The sequence below is a fragment of the Monodelphis domestica genome, chromosome 1, assembly GCF_027887165.1.
Source record: "Monodelphis domestica isolate mMonDom1 chromosome 1, mMonDom1.pri, whole genome shotgun sequence".
Taxonomy (NCBI): domain Eukaryota; kingdom Metazoa; phylum Chordata; class Mammalia; order Didelphimorphia; family Didelphidae; genus Monodelphis; species Monodelphis domestica.
This window is the reverse complement of record NC_077227.1, coordinates 82,725,807-82,751,480: the sequence shown is the minus strand read 5'-3', so window position 1 is coordinate 82,751,480 and position 25,674 is coordinate 82,725,807. Positions and strand designations below refer to the sequence as shown.

General features: G+C 47.0%; 2 protein-coding genes across 3 annotated transcripts; both read left to right on the top strand.

The window, feature by feature from the left end:
* Positions 1-42: 42 nt before the first annotated feature.
* Positions 43-18,128, top strand: LOC100023898 (cytochrome P450 26C1). The gene is made up of 6 exons (XM_007478797.2): positions 43-2,369; positions 2,677-2,901; positions 3,208-3,483; positions 5,720-5,875; positions 12,215-12,805; positions 13,718-18,128. Exons 1-6 carry the CDS (start codon positions 1,869-1,871, stop codon positions 14,090-14,092), a joined length of 2,124 nt encoding a protein of 707 aa, XP_007478859.1. The 5' UTR covers positions 43-1,868; the 3' UTR covers positions 14,093-18,128.
* Positions 18,129-20,761: 2,633 nt separating this feature from the next.
* LOC100023867 (cytochrome P450 26A1) lies at positions 20,762-25,437 on the top strand. Of its 2 annotated transcripts, XM_001375255.5 has the most exons (7): positions 20,767-21,549; positions 21,800-22,024; positions 22,198-22,488; positions 22,599-22,760; positions 23,438-23,572; positions 24,244-24,396; positions 24,629-25,437. In XM_001375255.5, exons 1-7 carry the CDS (start codon positions 21,361-21,363, stop codon positions 24,968-24,970), a joined length of 1,497 nt encoding a protein of 498 aa, XP_001375292.3. In that variant the 5' UTR covers positions 20,767-21,360; the 3' UTR covers positions 24,971-25,437. The 2 variants fall into 2 exon arrangements, with proteins under 2 accessions (XP_056658427.1, XP_001375292.3); XM_056802449.1 differs by lacking the exon at positions 24,244-24,396 and having other exon boundaries at positions 20,762-21,549.
* The last annotated feature ends 237 nt before the right edge of the window (positions 25,438-25,674 follow it).

The window sequence follows — 25,674 nt, the reverse complement described above, 5'->3', positions numbered from 1 at the left end:
GAAATATTTACATTTATAAAGATAGCTGATGGTGAATTCAACAAATGCTTTCTTTTTTCTTTGATATCCAAAAATAATGCTCCCTCTCCAGAAGTTGTATGAGGATGAAGTTGGGATCAACCTCAAAGAAATAGGCTTTTCTTCTCTTACTTATTTCCTACTCTAAAGTATGGCACAAAAAATAATTTGTATCATGGAGAACTAATATGTTGGGAAATCCCAGTAAGCAATAGAGTAGCACTCTGGGATTGGAAGTAGCAACAAAAAGACAAAAGAGAAGCTCCTCAACACTGATTCAGGTTCTTCTCTGGCTTCCCCTGCCCAGAAATCCAGGGCAGAAGATGGGCACAGATGGTTCTTGACCCCTAATGAATATCCTAGGTGCTTTTCCTACCAGTATAGCAGCACAGCAAACCTGTCCCAAATTTGAGACAAAGAGATTTGGTTCAGAGCTGAGACTCCACTGGTATATACGTCATTTAATTATCCTGTTAGTGTCCTGGACCCTGCTGACTGTGTGGAGGGAGTTTGTCTCATCTCTGTCCTGATGGGTTGTGTGAAAATTTGTAGGGATCTTAAAGGCCCTCAAGAATGGAGGCCCTGGAGTCTCTATTGCTCTTTAAAGGGCAGACAAGAAGGACTAGAAATAACGAAATATAGGATGAGAATTCCTCCTTGTCTAAAACTGAACTATCTTGGGGAGCTACCAAGTATCTGGAGAGCTACCAACGGAGCTCCCTGAAATTTCACAGTTTGCAGAAAAAGATCCTAAATGTGGAGCAAATGGGCGATACCATCAGAATACCACAAGCAGGTTCTCCAAAGAGGGGACCCAGGGCTACCCAGCCACCCGGCCTTTTTTATCATATCTTTCTTCTTTTTAAAATTAATTTATTTAGAATATTTTTCCATGGTTACATGATTCATGATTTTTCCCACTCCTCTTCCCTTCCCCCTCCAGGAGCTGACAAGCAGTTCCACTGGGTTGTACATGTATCATTGTTCAAAACCTATTTCCATATTAATATTTGCAATAGAGTGCTCATTTAAAGTCAAAATCCTCAGTCATATACCCATTGAACCACTTGATGTTCTTTCTCTGCATGTGGATAGCGTTCTTTCCCACCTGTCCTTCTAAAAAGAAACGGAATAAAAAGAAAGTGCCCGATCCCAGTCCTGGTACACTTGAGATGTTTGAGCAATATCTTAGAGGTCTAAACCGATGGCCTACTCCCCACTCTCAGGCCGCAGAGCTGTCTTTGCCCAGGGCTGAGTTTGAGGTTGTAGGAAGCTCCAAGCGATCTGGGAAGCCAGGAATAGAGGATAATGGGACCCCCCCCCCCCTTTGGCTCACATGGTGGGTGGATGGAGAGATCTAGAGTCAGAAAAGCTCCACCCTGCCAGGAAAGTCAAACTGCCAATCTGCTGTTCTTGATTACCTGATTGCCCAGTCAGGCGCCTCTGGGGCCCCTGCTTGGGAGCTGTCACAAAAGCCTCCAATGTATTTTTTCATCAATAAATACACCCATTTCCACTGCCTCCAGTCACTATACTTTGCAAGTTCCTTAAATATACAGAAAGACAGCAAACCTCTACATAAACCCCATCAGGACAGTCAGTTATGGTTAACCTGTGTGGGGAAGGAGGGGCGCTGTGCACTCATTCTGGTGGACATTTGGGTACCTGAAGGCTGTCGGGTGAGTGTTGTCTTCTCTGTTAATGCTTGTTGCCTGGAGTCAGCTGAAGCTCACCCGGCCCTTTCTGAGCCTTAACTGCCAAGGTGTGAGGTTGGGTGTCTCCTTCTCCCCATTTGTGACTTCCCCTGCTAGGGCTCTAGGGCAGGGTATGGTGGGTGGCCTCCTCTTCCAATGAGACCACCTGTGAAAAGTGAAAAGAAAGGAAATGGGCCCAAACTTGGGGGGATGTGGTTGGTTCTCAGCCGCTGGAAGAGACCCCTCACAAGCGGCTGCCCCCTCAGCCCTGCCCAGGGTCACCTCAAGACATCACGTCTGGGAAGGGCTCTTTGCACAGACTCTTCGGCCTCCTCAGTTCCCTGGGACCAATGCCGGGCCTCTCCCTTTGCTCCAAGGGGCTCCTGTTCCTTTGCACTCTGTCTGGCTTCTGGGATCCTGCCTCGCTTGCCTCCTCCGTCCTGGAGGCAGAAAATGTTCCCTCTGGGGATGAGCAGTCTCTCAGTGGCGGAAGCTGCACTGACCATCCTACTCTCCCTGGGGCTGCTGCTCAGCGTGGCCCAACACCTCTGGACCTTGCGCTGGACTTTGAGCAGAGACCGGGCATGCGCTCTGCCCCTTCCCAAGGGTTCTATGGGCTGGCCCTTTTTCGGAGAGACGCTGCACTGGCTGGTTCAGGTAAGTAGGCTTTTCCTTGGGCGCTGCGTTCCGGGAAGCCCCTTTCGGTTCTATGTGCACGTTCCTCTTCGGGCTCCCTAAAGTAGACTGCAGTTTCCCCTCCCCAGCCCTCGGGCTCTGGCGATCCGATGCCGGAATCTCTTCTTCCCAGACTCCCTCCTTCCCTGGGCTAGGGCAACACTAACCTCCCAAACTGGAGCCCGAGGCAGGTCTGAGGGGCTCCCATTCTAGCGGTTGACCTCTTCTGCCGTCCCCCAACCCTCTCGCCTCCCCGGTGCTCTTTGCTCCCCTCGCTTCCCGCTCGTAGGGCTCCAGGTTCCACAGCTCTCGTCGGGAGCGCTACGGGACGGTATTCAAAACGCACCTGCTGGGCAAGCCATTGATCCGCGTGAGCGGCGCCCAGAACGTGCGCACCCTCCTCCTGGGCGAGCACCGCCTGGTGAGCAGCCAATGGCCTCAGAGCGCGCGCATCCTGCTAGGCTCTCACACGCTTCTGGGGGCAGTCGGAGAGCCCCACCGGCAGCGGCGCAAGGTGAGAGCCGGAGCGTCCATTCGGGGAGGGGAAACCCAGGGTACCCGATCTTTAGATCTGGAAGTCACGCTAGATAGTTCTGTCCCCGGTCAAGCATCTTCAGGCAGTTCCCCTGGTTTCGCGTAAACGCGAAGGAGTTTGGCAAGCTAAAAAGGGAGTGAGACTGAGGCGGCAGGAGTGAGAGGCTAGACTAAGGGAGGGCCGCTGCGGCCACGGTGGAGGCCTCGGGAGGGAAGGATGGCTTCTTTTGGCAGCTCCAGCCCTAGGGCCCGCAGAGGGACTCGGAGCTGGCGCGTTCCGCTACAGATTCTGGCCCGAGTATTCAGCCATGCGGCACTAGAAAGCTACATGCCGCGCATCCAGGCCACGCTGCGGCGGGAACTTTGGACTTGGTGCGGGGTCCCAGGACCAGTCTCGGTGTACTCGGCCACTAAGGCTTTGACCTTCCGCATCGCCGCGCGGATCCTGTTGGGTCTGCGCCTGGAAGAAAGCGAATGCAACGAGCTGGCCAAGACGTTCGAGCAACTCATGGAAAACCTCTTTTCTCTGCCTCTGGATGTGCCCTTCAGCGGACTGCGCAAGGTACTGCGCCCTCCTCTTCTTGGACTAGGTTAGGGAACCCAACGCTGCGGGCTGGGGATGGGGGAGCTGCATAGTCCACTGCCAGGACTGGAGAAAGCACCAGCTCAAGTTCCTAGGGGAGGACTAAGATTGCCTAGGAGAGAGAGAGACACAGAGAGAGACAGAGGCAGAGACAGAAATAGAGAGAAAGACAGAGACAGAAAGCCTTCCTTGGGCTTGAACCTGGGAGCCTTCTGGCCATTCCCTTACTGCCTTTTGGGAAGTCTTTCCTTTGTAGACCTTGCTCCCTAGAATTTCCTATCCCCAGCCCAGAGAGATAAGGACTTCTCAGCGAGGTGCTTTGAAGGAGCAGATCTCTGGCCTTTTCCAGCTACAAATGGTCATTTGGGGAAGACAAATACATTGTGGCCTTGGAATTAGCAAGCCCATTAAACTCTGCAGCAGATGATTATGTCACTTTTTTTCCGCCCAGTCTCAGTCCCTTTGACTGTGAAGTGAGATGATAAGATCTCTGAGTATAACTGCAAAGCGCTTTGGAAACACTAGGGCTATATATGAATTATTTAGTATTATTTTAAGAACTATTCCTAGCAGTGTGACCCTGGGCAAGTCACTTGACCCCCATTTCCTAGCCCTTACTGCTCTTCTGCCTTAGAACCAATACACAGTATTGAATCTAAGACGGAAGGTAAAGGTTTATTAAAACAACAACAAAACTCAATCCATGATCTCAGAGGAGAAATGATCATCTGACTGGAAAACATTCCCAGGCTAGATCTCTTTACCATCGATTTCTGGGAAGGAACTCTTTGCCCATAAAAGATCTATAGTTGGCCTCTCTCCTTCCAGTCCCAGCAGGTCAATAGCAGGAACCTGAGATTTCCTGCCATCTCACCTGTCTTGAGAGGAGTTGGGAGTAATTCCCCAGTCCTCAAACAGCCCAGAGTAGCTATTGTGAAGACCTCTGGCCTTGGGTAGCTGAGCAGAGCTCAGGGGGGTCCCAGGGTAGCTGAACCTCTAAACCCAGACCTGGTCTTTTGGTTGGCCAGTCTCCAGTAAAGAACTATATAAAAACATCTGGTCCCCTACCAGTACAGAGCACAATAAAATCTTTTCTAGCTCTACCACTCTCTCTTACTCCTTTGCTGGCTAAATCACCTGATGAAAAATTAAACTGATTTTCTGAGATGACTTTTTAGGCTCCTAACCTCCTAATGTGGGACTGGCCTGTTTTCTAGTTAGGACAGAATGAGACTAATAATAGCAGACTTTATAGAGTCCTTTTAGATTTGCAAAATACTGTATCAATGTTACCTTAATTAAGCTTAAAGGCAGTTTTCTGAAGTAGATAGAACATGTGTTATTCTCCCCATTTCACAAGGGAATAAACAGGTTTAGATTAGTTTAAGTGCCTTATCTCTTGTCGTGTTGGTAAATGTCAGGGTTGGGATTGAGACCCTGTTTGTCCTAGCTCTAAATCTAGCTGTACTATTCTTCTGGGCTATCCTTCTTTCATAATTACAAATCTCACAATCAGAATTCTCTTTAGCTTTACCTAAGTTCTGTCATGTACTTTTTTGGTCGCTTTCCTTCCAGTTTCATTGTCCTGTCCCCTAGCTGCTGAGGGACCCCTCCCCACAAAGCAGGATACCATCTTCCTTATCCACAAGACCCTCTAGTGTCTTTGATGTACAAAACTCAGGGTTTCCTTCCATTCTTCAAATTGGGCTCCACACAAGTATCTGGATTTCTGTTAACACCAGGACTTAGTGTGGTATCTTTTTATCCATTCTTATTTTAAAGGCCAGAGAAGAGGTACAATTTAGAGGGGGCTCTTTGTATGGACAGGTATGGGATCAGAAGAGATTTTTGTCAAAGAGAAGTCCTTTGAGACATTTCTATGAGAGATCAACCCCCCTTATTTGTTTCCCTCTTCATTCTGCTGAAGTCCCAGTGTCAATTCTTTATCCCAGATTTCCCTGGGGGTCACCAGGTCTAAGGTCTGAGGGGTTGAAGGCAAGCCCTGGGCCTCTAATTCAGAAATGAAAGAAGAGTTGGGGAAGAAAAAACCTGGGAATTTCTTTTCCCCTGGGAAAGAAAGCTATGGGATAGTTACCAATTCCCCTGTTCCAATCCACCAAAATCAGAAACCTGACCCAAAAGGACCAGAGTAGGTAGGTTAGATCCTGCCAAGGCAAAGGAGGAAGGGCTTTCCTGTGTACCTCGCTTGCCTTAGGGGATTCGAGCCAGGGACCTGCTACATGAGCACATGGAGAAAGCCATTCGGGAGAAATTGCAGAGGAGTGAGCCTGGAGGACAAAAGGATGCTCTGGATTTCATCATCAACAGTGCCAAAGAACAAGGCTGGGAACTCACCATGCAGGAACTGAAGGTACCAGTCCAACTCCAGGGTTCCAAATCCAAAAGTTGAGGAAGGATGAGGAGGACAGGGAGATGGGAGATCATCTGGATATTAGGCATGGTTAGAGAGCCCAAGAGACCAACCATGGTGACTCTAGAACAGACCTCCCCTCAGGGCATCCTATACTGAAAACACCACAAGAATACCCAGTAGATCTTGGGAAGGATCCAGAACTGTCTTGTTCAGATGACCCTTGAAATTTCCATGGCTATGTCTTCATTCTATGCCAGGAGGTACCTAGTTCCCAAAAGTCCTGTTCAGGGGCATCATATACGCACTGTCCCAAGAATCCTATCTGATTAGGGGAATCTTTCTGTAAGGATAATTAGTGCCTTGGAAGCAAAGAAAGAACTTAGACCAAAAGCTTGTGTTTCTCAGATAAACTCCCCCACACAGACGACAGAGAATGTGGGAAAAGTGCTAAATTCTGAGCAATACCATTAGAACAGTGCTTTACTGAGTAAAATAGAAAATATTTTCACACATTTTCATTTGATCCTCATAATAAAACTGAAAGTTTTACTGGACAGTTATTCTTCTTCCCATTTTACAGATGAGAAAACTGCTTACATTACACACTCAGAAAATATGTATTTGGTTGTCAGAATTCAGTTCAATTGAGCAAGTATGAAAATTGAGGACTTGGCCGTTATGATCTCTAAGGTCTCATCTAGCTGTGAGTTTTTGAGTCTATGATTTACACAAAGTAACAGCTAGTAAGTATTAAAGCTGGGATACAAATGCGATATTCTGCCAAGTCCTGTCTTCTTTGTCTTGTCACTCAATGCCTCTAAAAGGAAGTGGTGATAACCACTTCTAATCCCATCCCCAACATTCAAAGGAACTGACTTAGCTGGAAGGGGCCTTAGAGATCATCCTGGGAAACCTTTGTTCCCATCCCATTCCATCCAAGGGTATATAAAGTACTGGGTTAGATGCTGGGGGATACAAAGACAAAAATAAGATCATCCTTGCCCCCAGGGAGCATGTATTTTACAGAGGAAGAAAAAACAGGTATTCAGCTAAATAAATACCAAACACAGAAAAAATAAATACAAAGTAATTTCAGGGATTAGAGAGTATCCTAACCCCTGGGGAAGGTCAGGAAAGGGCTCTCCTGATCCAGAAATCTGAGGTGAGGATGGACAGCATCCTCAGTAGTGAGGATGTTCCTTACAAAGGCAGAGAAGTCTCAGGAAATACTATATGTGGGGGCAAGCATGTGAGTGTTTCCTTGAAGGTGGTGTATATGAGAGGAAGAATTATGAAATGAATCTGCTCACATTGGTTGGAGCCGGATTGTGAAGGGCTCTTTGTTGTTGTAATGAACTAAATGGTGTAACTTCAAATCCATGTTTCTGTCTCCTGTAGCACACAGAGCCTAAAAACAGATCACTAAGTTGTTATGTGCCTACTGTACGCTAGACACTGTGCTAGTTTATCGTGTGTCCGGAGAATCTCCTTTCTTCCATCTCTCTTTGTTTAGCTTATCTAGAAGTATCCTTGCCTCTCTGAATCGCTCTTTCCTACCCTCTTAATTTGCCTTTACTTCATTTGGATTATCATAGCTAGAGTGCGACAGCTGAAAGAGAGGGAACCCTTTCTTATAGATGAGGAACCCAAGAGCCAGAGAACTGAAATGTTTTTGCTGAGTGCTTTCTTTCTCTGTCTGTCTTCTCTCCATCTCTCTCTTGCCTTTCTCTCTTTCTCCATCTCTGTTTCTCCTCTCTCTCCTTCTCCCTCTCTCTTCCTCCCTCCCTCTTTCTTCTCTCTTTCTCTCCCTCTCCTCTCTTTATCTTTCCCCTTCTTCTCCCTCTCTCCTCTCTCTTTCATATATATATATATATATATATATATATATTTCTTTTATCTCTCTCTCTCTCTCTGTCTCTCTGTCTCTGTCTGTCTCTCTCTCACACACACACACACACACACGGAGAACTAAATAGGTTTCTGAACTGTTCTTTCCAGCACACTCTTTCCTCACCTTTAGATCCATCTGGGAATCTGGGCACTTTGCCTTAAGGTTATTTTTTTATGCTTCCATATAGGGGTTGGAGCAGGTTATAGTGATTGATGGCTGGTAGTCCAAAATGAATAGAGGATGTGGACTTATCCTTTTCCTGGCTTATCTTTTCAAAACACAGCTTCCAATACCACCTTTGATAGTCATCAGAAGTGACTAGGAAATGCCCCCTGACTCAGGGCTCAGAATTTGGGGAGGAAACACTGAGATTTGAACTGCCCTCCAGTGCATCTCTCCATTTCCTCAGGCTAGACTCTTAGAATAATCCAACTCACTGTTATCCTATATCCATCCTATGTCCATCTCCATAACCATCTCCTAGCAAAAAAAGAACCTAAGCAAAGGTAGGCCCAGGGCACAGAATACAAGGAGGCAGGAGGAGGAATACTTTGTGTAAATGTACAGACATATGTTTTATACATATATATTTTATATATAAAACCCTTACTATCTTAATATCAATTTTAAAATAGAAGAATGGTAAGGGCTAGACAATTGGGGTTAAGTGACTTGCCCAGGGTCACATAGCTAGGAAGTATCTGAGTCTGGATTTGAACCCAGGTCTTCCTGATTCTAGGCCTGGTACTCTCTCTACTGTACTACCAGTTGCCCCTTCAATGCATATATTTTAATGCCTGAAAATTCCACTCCTTATGGTATATTTATTTTGTGGTAAGTCACATGTTACAGCAGAGGTAAAAGCCTTCAGAAGGCAGTAACACACAAGGGGCACAATTTTTAAACCTCTTTAAAAGACATAAAACTCTAGTCAGATTCTCCACCCTAACTCTTCCCATTCCCACTGCCACTATCCTAGACCAGATCCAGATCTAGATAACTGTGAAGTCCAAATCTCCCAGACTCCAGGCTCTCCTTTCTCTAATATGGCTGGCTGCAATGTTTCCACAACTCATTGCTTTTTTTTTTTAAACCCGTACCTTCTGTTTTGGAGTCAATACTGTGTATTGGCTGCAAGGCAGAAGAGTGGTAAGGGCTAGGCAATGGGGGTTAAGTGACTTTTGCCCAAGATCACACAGCTAGGAAGTATCTGAGGCTAGATTTGAACCCAGGACCATCTCTGGGCCTATCTCTCAATCCACTGAGCCACCTAGCTGCCCCCAACTCATTGCTATAATAATAATTCAATGTAATTCCATTAAATAAGCATAGATTTACTGACTACTCAAGTACTTCTGGAGCTCAAAAATCTTCACAACTTGAAAAATATAGTCTTAACCAGTGATGGCGAACCTTTTAGAGACCAAGTGCCCAAACTGCACCCCTCATACCACATGTGAGCTGCCTGCTCTCTACCAGACAGGGGAGGGAGGAAGCATTCCCATTGAGCTGCTAGGCAGAGGGGTGGGTGATGTGAAAAATGTCCTCAGGAGTGGTAGAGATGGGGAGGGGAACAGCCCCCTGCAGCACGTGTGCCATAGATTCACCAACATGGGTCCAAACTCTTCTGCTTGGAATTTCAAAGTATGAGAAAGAATGCTGGACTTGGGAACAGAGTTGCTGAGCTCTGTCAATTATTAGGCATGTAACTGTTGTAACTTCTCTGGGCTATAGTTTCTTAAATCACAAAATGAGGGACTTGGCTTAGATGACCTGTGATCACCATCTCTGCCCTGGAGAGCTTTCTAGTGCTGATTCCTCCATATATACTTGCTGCTGAGGCCACTCTTTTGGCCACTCTCCAAACGAAATCAGGAAAGAGACTAGGTGACATCTGAGATCAAGATCTCTTCTGGCTGAAACATTCAGTGATTCTTAAATAGCTGGTATAAGCCATATGAATCTACACAATTCAACAAACTGAATTTTTCACTGTTTACTTATATGAACTCTGGGAGAGGAACCACAGAGCCTCAGCCTAGAAATATCCAAGTGTCCCTGGAACTGTTTGACAGAGAATAAAAGTCTAGAATTAAGTTCTCTTACACAGAAGCTCTCTGGACTGCCCTAGGAAGACCTTGCCTAGTGAGCCACTTCTGCTCTGGGAATTTGGATTGGCTCTGGTAAGGTGAATCTCTGTTGGGATTTCTCCCTGGGTATTCAGTTCACTCTGCCTGGTGACATTTCCTGTTGTCTTCTTAAGCTTCCAAGCAAATAGGCCACAAAGCTAATGGGAAACTCACTCTTCCATCATTCTCTTCCCCGAGCACCTCCCTGGGAAGGTTTTGTTTAGTCGTTTCAATTGTGTCCTACTCTTTGTGACCCCCTTTGGGGTTGTCTCAGCATAGATACTGGAGGAGTTCACTATTTCCTTTTCCAGCTCATTTTTACAGATGAAGAATGGAGGCAAACTGGATTCAGTGATTTATCCAGGGTCACCCAGGTAGTGTCTGAGGCCATACAGCTTTGGCATCTAGCTGCTCTAAGGAAGGGAAGGCTCTCCCAAAGCTTGCTGTGTCTGATCCTTAGCTTTCCCATTGCATAGTTTGTTCAGATGCTGTCAAAGCCTCAGCCTCCTTCAAGAGTTGTTTTTCCTTAACCAAGAAGTAATGGGTGGCTGATCCCAAAGGCTGGTTGTTAATATGGGTAATGAGAACAGGCAGAAGTGACCCATGTGGTACACAGAGTATTAATTTTGTCAAAAGACCTGATATCAATCAGCCAATAAAAATTTATGAAGCATTTACTATGAGCTGTACTAAGCCAAGGCAGTTCAGCTTTCAAGGAGCTGGGGGTGGGGAGAAAATAAAAACACTTATGTACAAACAAGATCTTTTTTTGGATATAATAGATAGAAGGGAGGCACTAGCATCAAGTGGAGGCTGCAGTAAAAGCATTTTGCAGAATGCTGAGACTTGAAAGAGGCCAGGGAAAGCCAGGAGGTAGAGAGATGGGAGAGAATTGCAGGCATGGGAGACAGAGGTGGAGTTGGGAGAAGTCTTTTCAGGTTAGAAGAAAAACTAGGAGTGCCTTGGTTAGCTGCTAGATTTGTGTGACCTAGGGTAAGTCTCTTCACTTTTTTTAGTCACTCCTCATTTGTAAAAACAAAGATAATAGCCTGAGCTTTCCCTACCTAAAATCGGGGCTATGCAGACCAAAAGAGAAAATAGGTGCCAACTTTTCCTAAGAGGGAAAGCCGGATACAACTGTAAATTTCCTCTATAAAATGAGGACATTGGACTAGCCCCTTCCAGCTGTAAATACGAAGCAGATTGTCGAGGAGACTTTGGAGCCAGGACTTGACTTCTTTTTTTAAAGCTTTTTTCTTCTTTGGGAGAATGAACCTTTCCCACCAGTTGGCGAGAGCCATTTGCCTATGTGGACGTGGCTTAGTAGTCATTCTTTTGTGTCCCTGAAATAGACCTAGACTTAGATCTGGTCGGTTTCTGGGAGATCATCAGTCCAACCTTTGAAGCCTACTGGCCAGTATCACACATAGGTAAGTAGGTAGGTAGAGAACCTGAGATCCGGACCGAGTTCTCCAGACTTGTTAGCTCCCTTCCCGGGGCCCATTTGGGAATCGTGGCGGTATTTGATTATTGGGAGCGGGAAAGAAGGAAAAAGGAAGCATTCCAAATTCTGTGTGGGGTCGGCAAAGACAGCTCGGCACACCGTGGCAGTATTCCACGGGCTCTAGGGATGGGGTTGGCTACACCTCAGAAGAGCACGTATTCTTAATTGGAAATTAGCTTTAAGATCCCGTAGGGATTCAAGTATTCATTTATTTGATCTCAATTCAATTGGGATGCAAATAAGAAAAGAAAAGTTCTGGCCTTAGAGAAGCTGGGGGGTGGGGGTGGGGGGGCGCGAAATGAGGGAAATTGAGCTGTACGCAAGAGAAGTAAACAGAGGTAATCAGAGCAGCCAGAGAACAAACAACTGTGAATATCATCAAAGGCTTTCGATAGAAGGTGTCACTGCTAAATCTTAGAGGAAGAGGAGCATTCTGAGAGGGAGAAATGAGGAGGGGAGTCGTTCTTAGCGCGCGCGGAGGGGGGATCAGTTATTTTGTCCAAATTTCTAAAATCCTAGGAATTTTTTTTTTTCCTTTATCAATTGGATTTTAGTCGTGAAGAGAGATTCACTTTTCGGGCTTCCGTAGGCTCTATGTCACTGGGCTCCTGTGAGGAAAATCTTGTGACTCTCAAAACGGGTTGTTTTACAAGCGGGGATTTTAAAAAAATATAGACTCCCAAGGGCTTCGGGTGGAGTTGAAAACTCTCCCACCGAGGAAACCGCAAGACAACTTCTTGGAACTCGTGGGTCCCATTGGACTAGTAAACTTGTTCACTGGAAACTAAAGATCTCTCGTGGTTGCCTTGCAGGAGTCGGCCATTGAACTGATCTTCGCTGCCTTCTTTACAACTGCAAGCGCGACCACGTCCCTCCTCCTCCTCCTCCTGAAATATCCTTCCTCCATAGAGAAAATCAGGCAGGAGCTGGCTTCCCACGAACTGACCAGACAGTGTTCTTGCTGGCCTCCTCTGGGCCTCCCAGATTTCCGCAGGCTAGAAAAGGCCCCGCATTCAAAGGAACCCCCGGGAAACCGGGGCTCTCAGCAACCCTTGTTCTCCAGAGAGGAAGAGAAACGGAGGACACCTGGAGGCAGGCCAGAAGTGGGCGGAAAGACTAGCTCTGTTCTTCATCCGCCTCTCGTACCCGCAGCTGCTGGGTCGCAAGAGAAAACGAGCCCTGGGAACGGCTGCCTGAACCCCAAGCCGGGACGAGCGGACAGCGAGCGCTCCTGTCCCGGGCTGGAGGTATCGAGGTGGCCCGAATGTGAGTGCGATCCTGACCTCACCCTGGAGAAGCTGAGCCGCCTTCACTACCTGGACTGCGTAATCAAGGAGGTCTTGCGCCTCCTGCCGCCAGTGTCCGGGGGCTACCGCACCGCGCTGCAGACCTTCGAGCTGGACGTAAGTGGGGCACGGCTGACTATCCCGGTCCTTGCGTTCTCTCTGGCAGACCATGCAAATTCCGTGCTCCAATACACACACTTCACCCAGTCCTGTCTCTGACCGAGACGCTCCTGCTTTCTTCCTACCAGGACTGGCTCAACCCTGGAGCCCTGGAGCCCGAGAGCAACTCCTAGCTAAGATTGATTATAAGCCTCCTGGCACAACCTTCACCCACTCCGAATGCCAACCTAGAGCATGCGTGAACATGTTACAACCCGGCGAGCAGGCTGTTCCAAATCACGTTAAATGCGAACGAAACTTGATTGGTTGAGTAGTTGGGTTGGGGATAAGGCTTAAAGTCACTGCTGCCTAAAACTACCTAGAAATAGATGCCGGTGGCCCTAAGGTTACCTATACGCACGTCTCGGGGTGTGGACGCAGTGCGTTCTTTGGGAATGCCTGGGAACCGTTCATTGCACGGTAATGAAATTTCCTGGTGCTCCATTAATATGAAATGTTCATGTGCACCGCTGTTTTTACTTTTTTTCTACGAAAAATCTGGAGACCAGGAAGCACCAAATGGTATTAAAATAAATTACTTTAAGAATGGGGGAGGGGTTAGCATTGTTTAATATTCACAAATGGGGTTCCTTTTAATGCTCAGATTAGAAGGCAAATTGTGAAGTCCCGGGATTTACAGGAAATATCACTCTTCTGAATTGAGATGGAGGCTCTCCCCCTTTTTTTCCCCGAGAAAATTTCATTCCAGACTGGTAGGTCGAGGCCAGAGATTCCCTCCGTCTGCTCCTAAGTGAGGTACAGGGAGCCCTTCCCCATTCCACCACCCCAGGAAGCAGCTGGATTCTGCCCAGGAGCCCCTCAGGCAACCCTTTGCCGGGCGCTGACCCCCGCCCTTTCGCCTCTTTACAGGGCTACCAGATCCCCAAAGGCTGGAGTGTGATGTACAGTATCCGCGACACTCACGAGACCGCGGCCATCTACCGGAGCCCGCCCGAGGGGTTCGACCCGGAGCGCTTCGGCTCAGCTTGGGAAGAGCATCGGGCGGCTGGACGTTTCCACTACATTCCGTTCGGCGGCGGCGTGAGGAGTTGTATCGGCAAGGAGCTGGCCCAGGCCATCCTCAAGCTGTTTGCTGTGGAGCTGGTGCGTACCGTGCGCTGGGAGTTGGCCACGGCCAGCTTCCCGGACATGCAGACCGTGCCGATCGTGCACCCAGTGGACGGGCTCCAGGTCTTTTTCTACCCACTCCCGCCCTCCTGCGGCCAGGAGCTGGTGAGCTTCTGACCTGCCAGCAGGGGCAGGACTCGGCCCCAGGAAGCGACTCGCCTGAGATAAGCCCGAAGAGAGCACATCTTCTCCAGGGAGTCGTCCCTCTCTGCCTTCTAATTCTACGCTCTCCCCTTTGTCCCCCGCCCCCTCCAAAACCCCAACAACAACTTCCTGCTGAGCTTGTGCAAGGAGAGTTCCCTGAACCCAGCATCTACCCCCATATCGGGTCTCAGGGAGAGCTTTAGACAGGGATGGTCTCCTCTCCCTGAAATCCAAAGAGCAAGCAGCTCCCAGAGGCTTGGGGAAGAAGCCAACATCAGAGCTCAGAGTGGACCACCGCAGGAGATAAAGGTCTCTGTAGAGTCCAGAGGGGCCCAGTGGGCTGAGGCTGAAACACTCAGGGAAAACATGGGAAGAGCAACCTGGCGAGAGTTCCTGCCCTCTGTGGTAGATTGTAGTCACTTAGTGCTGTCCCACCTGGCTAGATACATTATAGCAACATTTCACCTTAGGCTACATCGGAGAGAGAGAGACAGAGAAAGAACTTTCTAAGTGAATTGGGGGGGGGGGGGAGCGGGGGAGCTGGTCCTTTGGTAGAACTGCTGCTGCTAGACCCATCCCAGGCCTATTTATTCTACTGAACAAAAGGCCAGCTACTGACGTTTAGAGAGGAAAACCTCCAATTTGAGCTCTGGTGGACCAACAGTGTCCCCACTCATTCAGGCAATTTTTCCTCTCCATCCAAACAATTATGGAGCATATTATACAGATAAGTAGCCTTGAAGATTTAATGTTTTTAGAATTTGTGGAATGTTAATCCACCATTAATTGAGAAATCAAATGGCAGTAGTGTGTAAGGAAGGCCTGATTTCTTCCAAGTCTTGTCTCTGACACATCCTGGCTGTAAGACTCTGGGCAAGTTACTTAATTTCTCAGTGACCCAGGCACCTCTCTTAGAAATAGAGCTTTTAAGATCAACATAACTTCTTCCCCTCCCACTCTGCAATCCATATCCCTGCAAGATCCATAATTAGAATGGATTTTAGATATTTGTGCTAAATGCAGAGTTTAGAGAATAAACTTCTGAGTTACTGAGGCTTTGGCTCAGAGATGAAAACACAGATGACATTATTGGGGGATGTTCTCCTGAGCTTTTGGGGACAGAAACCAGAACAGGAAAAGAGTGCCTTGGTCAGGATGAGAATCTGCTTAGCTACTCAGAGGATACTCCACCATACTATCAGGGGTTTAATCAGAGGGAAGATGTGGAACCAGGTCTTTGGAGAGGTCTGCCAGGCTCATTTCTAGGATTGGAAACCAGTCCCAAACCCAAGGCAATGAATAAAGCTGGGATATATTTGCTGATCAGCTAGTTGTTTGACCTTGGGAAGTCATTTCACCTGAGTCTTATCTCTGAAAGGGGCAGGAATTAGATAAGATGATCCCTAAGGTACCTCTATAATAAAGAGTGGGAATCAAGTAAATATATATTTATCTGGTGCCTACTATGTGCCAGGCAAATAAGCACTGGGGATACAAAGGAAGACAAAAAGCAGTCCCTGTTCTCAATGAGCTAAGTCTAATGGGGGTGAGGGTGGAGAAGGGACAATATGCAAACAACTATGTACAAACATACACAGATATGGGATAAATTGGAGAGAATAGAGGCATAAGCATTAAGGTGATGATGATGATGATGTGTGTGTGTGTGAGAGAGAGAGACAGACAGATACATAGTTCTAATCATTCACCAGATTCATTTTAGATCTATCAGGGAACCATGTCATCTTTTACTCAGAAGAACTTTTCACTAGGAGGTATCAAAGAAAAAAAAATTAATACTAATACTGTACTATGGGATTTAGGCAAGTCTTCCAGAAATGGTTTTATTATCATTAATATCCAGACAATTATTAACCAAGAGAAAGTAATCCAGTGTGATCTACCATGCCCTATGATGTGACTTGGCCCTAAAATAATTTCAGATAACATTCACATGAATCTTGTACAGGGAAAGGATATGTTAAATTATAGCTTGCATTAATATTCCATAATTTAGCATAAATTATGGCTATTAACAAGTTGTCATTTGATCCCAGGTAAGTCTTCTCACTTCTCAAGACTTTAGTTTCTTTCCCTGTAAAAAGAGGGGATTGGATCAGTATTGGCAAAGGTTTTCAATTTCACATATCCAAACTGCAACTTCAAGCTACCTGTGAGCCCCCTGAATTACCCCAGAGAGTGGAAGGAGGAAGTATATGCTTTGGGTGGCTGGACAGAGGGGCAGGGCAAGGGAAAACAAATGTCCTCAAGTGCTGGGAAGAGGGGGAACCAAGCAGCTACCCCAGTGCTGGCTCAGCAGGCTTGACAATGCTTCACCAATGCTGGACAAGATGATTTCTGAGGTCCCTTCCAGCTGACATTCTATAAAATTACCCTGGGGATGAAATTTTCACTCCTAAATCCAGGTCAAGGGGCCCAGACCTAGAAACATCTAGTAATTCAGATATAGCTGAAATTTCCTTGATTGTAGCATTCAGCAGCATGCTTCTGTCCTTTATAAATAAACAGAATCTTAATACCTTATTAGTAATTAAAGTGTTAAATCAATACACTTCTAGTTAAGGGTCTTCAGGCAGGGCATAAGTGACAGAGGACTGACCTTGGAATCTGGAAGGCCAGAGTTTCAAGTCCTGGCTATGACACATACATGCTAGCAGTGGGGTTTAGGGAAAGTTGCAGCCTCTCAGTGCCCCAGGTTGCACTCTGCTACACCTGAACTTCATCTGTAGGGGACTGTGCCACAGGAAAAAGTGGGTAGAGTGCTTGACTTCAAGTCAGGAAGATGTGGGTTTGAATCTAGCTTCTGACACTTATTAGATGGATCAGACCCTGGGCAAACCAATCACCTCTGAACTCAATTTTCTTCTCCGTGAAATTATGATAATAATAGCACCTGCCTGCAAGGGCTTCTTCAAATGACATAATTTGCGACTTACTGCCTTTATGATTTTGAATAAGTCATATAACTGCCCCCAAACCTAATTCCCCATTTATGAAGGCAACTAGGTATTGCAGTGTTGGACCTGGAATCAGGAAGGCCTTAGTTCAAATCCAGCCTTAAAAATTTACTTGCTGTATGACCCTGAGCGAGTCACTTAACTGCTCTTTGCCTCAGTTTCCCAAGTTGTAAAATGGGAATAATAATAATAACAGCTTCTACATCCTGGGGATAAAATGAAATATGTAAATAAAGCACTTCAAACATTTTAAGTGACTATATAGATTATTATTCTCATCATCTCTAAAAATGAAGGTGGTCGGCTAGATGATCTTTTCTAGTTTTAGACCCATAATCCTATAAATGTGAACTATTGATCAAACTACAGGTCCAGACCTCTCCCTCTAAGCAATCAGTCCCATCCTCAAAGAACTGATACTTATGTGTGCATGCTCATTCTACTCCAGTAGCTGAAAACTCTTTCATATTTTAGTAAATAATCTTGGGAGTTACTGTGTGTGTGAAAAATTAGTCACTTTGCTCCCCAGTATGGTGATGAGTTTCTCTTAGTTTAGCTAGGCTGATCTTGACCAATAAATGACAACCACCAGAGCCTATGGGACACTTCCTACGGGGAGATTAAAAAAAATAATAATATAGCATCTAGTGTGTTTATCTGTGTATCCACACATTTACAGGTATGCATATCTGCTCAAAGTTTCCGCCTTACTTTTAGACTTTGGACCTGGCAGTTATCCTGAAGTCGCCCAGGAGAGCTCGCTCACAGCCTGGCCAGTCTTCTTTCACGGCATCCTACATACAACCTGTCACCCACCCAGTGGCCTGATATGGTTCTTAGATGTGACAGGTCATCCCAGGAAAAGGTCGGGCTAAAAGTCTGAACTGAGCGCTGTTGGCAGGTTGACCCTTTAGTGAACCAGAAGGAAGCCCCTGCCCTCCTGACCTTGTGTTTAAGGTAAATCTCTGTGGCCAAAGGAGGGGAAAGCAGTAGGCGGTGGGTATGAGTGTCAATGACTAACTTTAATTAGGGCAAAGACCGAACTGACCTATCCCAACGCCCCTGGAGCTTTTGTAATCCCTTCTCTCCTCCTCCCTCCCCCTGAGGCGGAAAAGACTTTCTAGCCAGCCTGATCCCCGCAGCGACTCGATGCCCTCTCGGGCGGGTTTCCCCTTCACTCTGGGATTTGTGCCGGGGCGTAGGGGCGAAGGAGTTGTAGTGGGTGGGGTGCTTGGCTGCTCCTGCTTATTCTCAGACTCATAGGAGTCACCTCTACCCTGCAGAAAGCCGTTCAAATAACGCCCCCTCCCTCTAGCCGCCGCCACCACTACAAGCACTCAACAAACAGCTTTCTCCTCAGCCCTCTCGCCGAGTTTTGTGGAATAAGTGACCTCGGATCCTAGCCGAGGCGCTTTTGTTTTCCGATCCACTAGAAGGTGTTTTTGTTTCCCGATCTTCTAGGAGCCTTATCGGCGAAGGGTAATAGGTGGAGCAGTACTTTGATCTAAGTTTCTATCCGACTGGTAATTTATTGACCACTTCCCAAGAGGTTTCACTCTTTTGCAATGTAATTCTTTCCTGTCGCGCGGTGGACTCGATGGCTACAGAGATAAAGGTTTCCCGTGGCAATTATCAGTGTTTAAGCTAGCGTATCTCGTTATCTGTCGGCCGGTGAACTTGGCTAAGTTGCAGCTCCACAGAGTTCATTCAGATGTCACGGTCCGGGGCTGGATAGGTCACCGGCAGGTCAGCACAGAGGAATGGGAGAGGGCCCCGAGGTCACGCCCCTGCCATCCAGCTCAGTTCCCTGGTCAGGAGACACCAGAAGATGGTCAGCCCCATTAGCAGACTCCTTAGATTCCCTTCCAGAGCTTGCCTCTGTGTGGGCGAGGTGGATCGCTCTGAATTTATACAACTCTCAGTTCCCAGGAGCTCGAGCTTCGCAGACTTCAAGAAGTATTTAGGAACACAACTAACCCAGTTTCTCTCTCTTTGCTTGGCTGATCTTACCGCGTTGATTACTGTTGCCGCCACGTTAATCGAATGAAAGGGCAAAGCCTTTCCAGGGCCCATTACCCCCACCTAATCAAGTCGCTTCAGTCAAGATTCTTCAGGACGAACGTCCTTTCCACAACACTAAGGCATAACTGCCGGAAACTTTGAGGTGCTGAATAGAATCGAGGGAAGGCAGAAGCAGCCCGACAATCAGTTAATCAGCCCTAGGAGGCCGCCCCGACGATGGACCGCCACAGACCTCTCCCGGTCCAGCGAGCAGCTGGCGAGCGTTAGTTTAGCATCCAGACGACAAATTTATCTAGGCCAAATGCTTATCATCAAGCGCTGAGAAGCGTTCTTCAGTGTGGTAGTGCCCAGTCAACGGGTGGCTTCCAAGGGAGAAGGAAATAATTTCGGAGAGTTTAACGCTGGAATAAACAAACTTTTTTTTCCTTTTCTTTTTTGGCACCGTTAGATAACTTTGTTGTCCAAAACAAACAGAGCTTTTCCTTTTTGCCCGCCAGGGTCCGACCCAACCTGGCCAGACTTTGTGATGAAGATGGACGCCTGACTGTGCCTCCTGCTCCTGCTTATGGGAGTGGGGAAGCTGCTTGTATTGTTGCAAAAGTAGGCATCTAGCTTCTCAGCGCCCACACCTTTAGGTTTCCCTGGGAACTAGTCCTTTTGCAAGCTCTGAGCCCCCTCTCCTCAACAGTTCACCCAGAGAAGGCAAAAATTGGACAGTTCTTCCTCTGGGACTGCTGGAGGCACAACCCAGGCAAGGAAAAAAATCCCTGTGGATGAGGCCGCCCGTGGGAACCCGAGGGGAAGGGCAAATGCTTCCAGGGGCAAGACTTCAAGAAAGGGGAGGGGGTGCCTTTCCTGATCGCCCTTCCCTTTCCCCCCACCTATTTTGGATAGATTGAAGGTCAGGTTGGAGGGGCTCCCAGGCACCATCTCCCAAATATCTCTTCAACTGCTGCTCAGTTCCAGGCTCGGTTATAAATCCAGGTTCTCTGCCGCCCCACTTTTGTCCAGCAGCACTGAGCCAGGTAAACGGAGCGCTGGCTGGCTAATCTTGTGGTTAACCCTTGCGGTTCCTCACTAACCCAGCGGCTGAGTTCATTTTGGCTCAGAGCCCTACCCGGGTTCCAGTGTTTGTTGCAGTTGGAGCAAGAGGGATATACAGTCTTCTTCAAACACAGAAGGACTGTCCACCCTCTCTACTATATATCTGGGCCATGAACCTAGCTCAAGTCCGCAGCTATTTGCCCTTTAGTTTGTTTAACCAAGAAAGAAGTGGGAACGGGGGAAGGGAACCTGGGTCCCTTAAACTAGCTCAGCAAGAGGCGTCTCTCTCTTTGGACCTTGCCAAAAGTGGCATTCTCAAATTTCCAAATATAAAGAAAGGTTCCAAAAGACCAGAAACAGCTTTCCCAGCTGAAACCTACGCACACCCTTAAAGGATTTCTTCTATCCATCTCTCCTGCAGCTATTAACTTTTGCCGGACTCTGAAGGGAATTTTGAAAGCTTTCTCTCTTCCAGCCCCCTTCTTCCATTACCTCCCCCATTTACCATGGTCCAGGCGTCAGCAAACCCTTCTTACAAACCTGGCAAAACCATAGACAAAACATAACAATAAAACAATGAAACAATAATGATGGCATACAATTTCCCCTGAAGAGTAAGAGTAATTTTTTACGTCAGCCACATCCCTTTGCTGGACAGAAGGAGGGGAAATGGCTGGCTTGTAATCCTGGGTTCCAAACCACAATATTGGTGACCAAGAAAAAAAGGCGCCTTTAGGCTTTATCTCTTCCTGGGTTAGAGAGAGCGCTAGTAGTGGAGAGAAACTCGAGCCAACCAGGAGCCTGGAGCACTTATTTCTCCTTTTACTGCCCAGCATTCCCTCACACTCAGTCTGGGGAGTACGCTGCCGGCTGCCGCTCCCTGGCTCTACGCTCCATTGTCTTGGAGGATCTTAACACCTTGTCCCAGGAAGATGGGCGGCTCCTTGGCTCTTCTGGGCAGCCAAAGAGGCGCAGCCAGGGAAGCCACCGCCTCTGTGCGGAGCAAACAGTTAAAGATTTTGGGCAGCGCCTTGTGGGGGGAGGAGCCAGGGCCCCAATCCGCAATTAAAGATGAACTTTCTGTGAACTAATTTATCTGACCAAGGTAAAGGGGGCCGCAACCTGGAGAAGCCTATAAAGCCCGCGGCGGGGCTCAGACCGCGCTCCTCCGCGGTCGCAGGTAGAGGCGCCGCACCAATGGGTTTCTCCGCCCTGCTGGCGAGCGCTTTATGCACCTTCGTGCTACCGCTGCTGCTCTTTTTGGCTGCCGTCAAGCTCTGGGACCTGTACTGTTTGAGCACTCGGGACCACAGCTGCAGTCTCCCGTTGCCCCCGGGGACTATGGGGTTGCCCTTCTTCGGAGAAACGCTGCAGATGGTATTGCAGGTAAGGTTCAAGTCGGGACGCTTCCTCTTCCCTAGGTTCTGCGAGCAATCAGGCAGGCAGGCGCTCGGATAGCCGCCGCCCTTCTCTCCCTCCCCGACCCCGCCGGGATTCCCAGCTTGGCGATGAGGATGCCTGGTTGACTCCTGCTGCACAGAGTTCTCCGAGGCCGCAGAGCTAGCCCGGGATGCTGCCTTTACGCGCGCGGTCGTCCCGGGGGTTTACATCGCTTCTCTACTCCTTTTCCTCGCAGCGGAGGAAGTTCTTGCAGATGAAGCGCAGAAAGTACGGCTTTATCTATAAGACTCATCTTTTCGGGCGGCCCACCGTGCGGGTCATGGGCGCGGACAACGTGCGGCAGATACTCCTGGGGGAGCACCGTCTGGTGTCTGTGCACTGGCCGGCCTCTGTCCGGACCATCCTGGGCTCCGGCTGCCTCTCCAACCTCCATGATTCTTTGCACAAGAAGCGCAAAAAGGTAAGGCACAATCTCAGCAAGGCCCCTGGGAGTCGCCAATCCTCAGCCTGGGTGGTTTGCGTACAAGGAACAGGGGATCTGGGGTTACTGGGCTAGGCTGGGCGGGGAAGGTGGCCCTGGGAAGATGGGAAGGGCGGGCTCCTGAGCTGACTGAGCTGCCTTCCGCCCCACAGTTGATCATGCAGGCTTTCAACCGGGAGGCGTTGCAATGCTATGTGCCAGTAATAGCTGAAGAGATAAAAAATGCTTTGGAAAGGTGGCTCCAATGCGGCGACAGCGGCCTCTTGGTCTACCCCGAGGTCAAGCGCCTCATGTTCCGAATCGCCATGCGCATCTTGCTGGGCTGCGAGTCGGGCAGCGCGACAGACGGGGACAGCGAGAGGGAACTAGTGGAAGCTTTTGAGGAGATGACCCGTAACTTGTTCTCCCTGCCCATCGATGTGCCCTTCAGCGGACTTTACCGAGTAAGGGCCACGCGTGGGCGCCGTGGAGCTGGGCAGGGGCCCGCAGAGCGAGGGATTGTTTTAGTCCCCATGGCGAGTCCCGCTGAGTTCCGCTGCCTCTTTCTGAACAGGGCATGAAGGCGAGGAACCTCATCCATGCACGCATCGAAAAGAACATTCGTGCCAAGCTAGGGGGACAACGCGAGCCTGAGGCCAGGGGCTGGCGTGTCAAAGACGTGTTACAGCTGCTCATCGAGCACACGCAGGAGAATGGCGAGAGGCTAGATATGCAGGTGGGTACTGGCCAGGCCAATAGAGAAAAGATGGAGAAGGGATGGACCCAGAGGTCCTTCCCCTCCTCCAGCCAGAGGCACTCGAGTCCGGAGACTGGGAACTTCTTCCCTAACTCAAGCAAAGAGGCAGCTTGTGACTTCTGTAGCACCAGCTACACAGACTTAGCACTATGATGAGGGGACCCTGTGTATCCGGAGGTGGCAGCCTTGGCTGAGGTTGGCCGGATTTTCAGCCCTTATGGTTGGACCCCCAAATCCCCAAGGAGCAGCCATCGAATTAATCAGCAAATTTCACCAAAGGGGGCAGCCCTCAAGCAAAGACAGTTGAATGTAATCTCAGCAAAAGTTTTCCCAACAATTTTTTTTTAACAGGGAAAGTTGACCTTTAAAGTGATTTCTACCTTGGGTGATATGAGAAATGTCAACAGGTAGAGATTTCTACTATTAAAGATATCTGGATCACAAACCCTGCTTTGACTGAAAACAATAGGCATCTATCGGTCTTTGGGATTCACTGTTAAAAAACAATGCTGGGAAGCCAGTACAATCTATCTCTTCTTCCCTCCTCTCCACTCAGTCCAATTTCCCTCCCTTTCCCACAACTTCCATCCAACTTAGTCTGTATGTGAATACTTTCCTGAGAAGCAATATCCTTGTTCTCCTGAATCCTACCATAGGAGCTGAAGCAATCTGCAACCGAACTTCTCTTCGGAGGGCATGAGACTACAGCGAGTGCTGCCACATCTCTGATCACGTATCTAGGACTTCATCACCATGTGCTCCAGAAAGTGAGAGAAGAACTAAAGAGTAAGGTAAGGTGTGTGTTTCCATCCAAGGCCAACTTCATCCTCTTTTCTTCACTCTCCTGAAGTTGTGGACAAAATAGAATAGATTTAGCATGGCAAAGAGAGCTGACCAGCTTTGCATAAAACTGGAGGGACAGCCTTCCATTTCTACAACTCTGTAAATAGATTTTAAACTTGTTTCTGTGAGTGCTTCTCCTGTCTCAATTTTGGAGAACCTAATGTTTTACTAAAAAAAAAAAACAAAAACAAAAAAACCACTTTCTTTGCTTTGTAAAAAATGTCTTATTAAACTTTTATCAAACATCTCAGGGGAGGAGGGGAAATAATAATGCATTTTTAGCAATCCTAGCATTCATTCCTTGAATTTGAATGGTAAATTGGTATTCTATGTTTCTGCTCCAGCCTCACCTTCTTAGCAAGTCAGCTGATTGCTGACTTTTTCCTTGCACACAAGCTATCACACATCTACATACATGTGGATTTCTATGTCCACGTGTACATGTTTAATATTTGTTTATATATGCATAGTGCACATTATATAAATCTATGTACAAATATATCTATAAATGCACTATGGGAAATCTAGGAGATTCCACTTCACTAAAGTTCTGTTGATGTCTATTGCATCCAGATTTAAATGGATTAATTTTCACCCCTGTATTGCTTTTTTTTGATAGGGTTTACTTTGCAAAAGCAGCCATGATGAAAAATTGGACATAGACATTTTGGAACAACTTAAGTACATAGGATGTGTTATTAAGGAAACTCTCAGGCTGAATCCTCCTGTTCCAGGGGGCTTTCGTATTGCCCTCAAGACTTTTGAGTTAAATGTAAGTTGTGGGTCTTTTTTTTTTCTCTCCCTCCCCACATGCCCTTGTACTCCTGCAAGAATCCTAAATTCTTTTAGAATTACAATAGATCTGTTGTTAAGATGTGAATCTACAACTTGCTTGAAAGAGGCTCATTTTCATAACTTGCACTAAGAGTGAAATGAGTGGTCACTTTATTGTCTCCATGACTCTGAGCTGAAGGTTACAGTTAGTTTGTCATCTTCTTTCACAGGGATACCAGATTCCCAAAGGATGGAATGTTATCTACAGTATCTGTGATACTCATGACGTTGCAGACATTTTTACCAACAAGGAAGAATTTAACCCTGATCGGTTTCTGTTGCCTTATCCAGAGGATTCTTCCAGATTCAGTTTCATTCCATTTGGAGGGGGCCTCAGGAGCTGTGTAGGCAAAGAGTTTGCAAAAATTCTTCTCAAAATATTTACAGTGGAGTTGGCCAGGCATTGTGATTGGCAACTTCTAAATGGACCTCCTACCATGAAAACTAGTCCCACCGTGTACCCAGTGGACAATCTCCCTACAAAATTTATGCATTTCAAGGGTGAAATGTAGTTAGTGCAAACTCTGTAGAACTTAGGAACTATTTGAAGTATATGTAAAGTTTTATAGTGTCCCCTGTTGTCTTTAATATTATATTTAATTTGTAAATATATGTCATATAGTTATTTATATTGCCTTTAAAATGTTTCTTTTCATCTCAAATACCATGTCTACATTTTAAAAGTACTAAAATAATGAATTTGTATGATTCCTGACTAAGGCGACTTTCTGAAAGTAGTAGGTTTTTAAAATTATTTTAAAATCTTATTGATAGTTTGTCAAATGAATAAGAGCTTATTGTTTTGTGTTCATTGTATTGCTTAACCATATTTCTAACTTTGTATAAGTTTATACTTGTCATTGCTATATGTTTTCTGTGAAAAAATCTGATAGTGTGTGTGTCTATGTGTGTGTGATAGAGAGAGAGAGAATGAGAGCTAAACAGTAAAAAAAATAATAATAAATTGTATTTTGGCCTAGAGGCAATTCTGATGTCCATAATTACTTTTGCAGTAATGGCTCCCCCAAATGGGATTTTTATTCCTCCTAAATAAGTATCACTTCAGATCAAAATGAAAACCCTTTGGAAATTAATTGCTAGACCTCATAATCTAAGTAACCTGAGCCAGTATTACATATTGACTTCACAAGTAGATAATATTGTTCAGTAAAGTAGATCTATCAGAAATACATTTCTTGAGGTTGAGATTCTGGCA

Bases quoted from the DNA above. Each gene is read 5' to 3' on its own strand.
- LOC100023898 (XM_007478797.2), top strand. From the start codon at position 1,869: ATGAGACCACCTGTGAAAAGTGAAAAGAAAGGAAATGGGCCCAAACTT. The intron at 2,370-2,676 runs GTAAGTAGGCTT...TCCCGCTCGTAG, and splicing joins CGCTGCACTGGCTGGTTCAG to GGCTCCAGGTTCCACAGCTC. The intron at 3,484-5,719 runs GTACTGCGCCCT...CGCTTGCCTTAG, and splicing joins CCTTCAGCGGACTGCGCAAG to GGGATTCGAGCCAGGGACCT.
- LOC100023867 (XM_001375255.5), top strand. From the start codon at position 21,361: ATGGGTTTCTCCGCCCTGCTGGCGAGCGCTTTATGCACCTTCGTGCTA. The intron at 23,573-24,243 runs GTAAGGTGTGTG...TTTTTTTGATAG, and splicing joins GAGAAGAACTAAAGAGTAAG to GGTTTACTTTGCAAAAGCAG. The intron at 24,397-24,628 runs GTAAGTTGTGGG...CTTCTTTCACAG, and splicing joins TCAAGACTTTTGAGTTAAAT to GGATACCAGATTCCCAAAGG.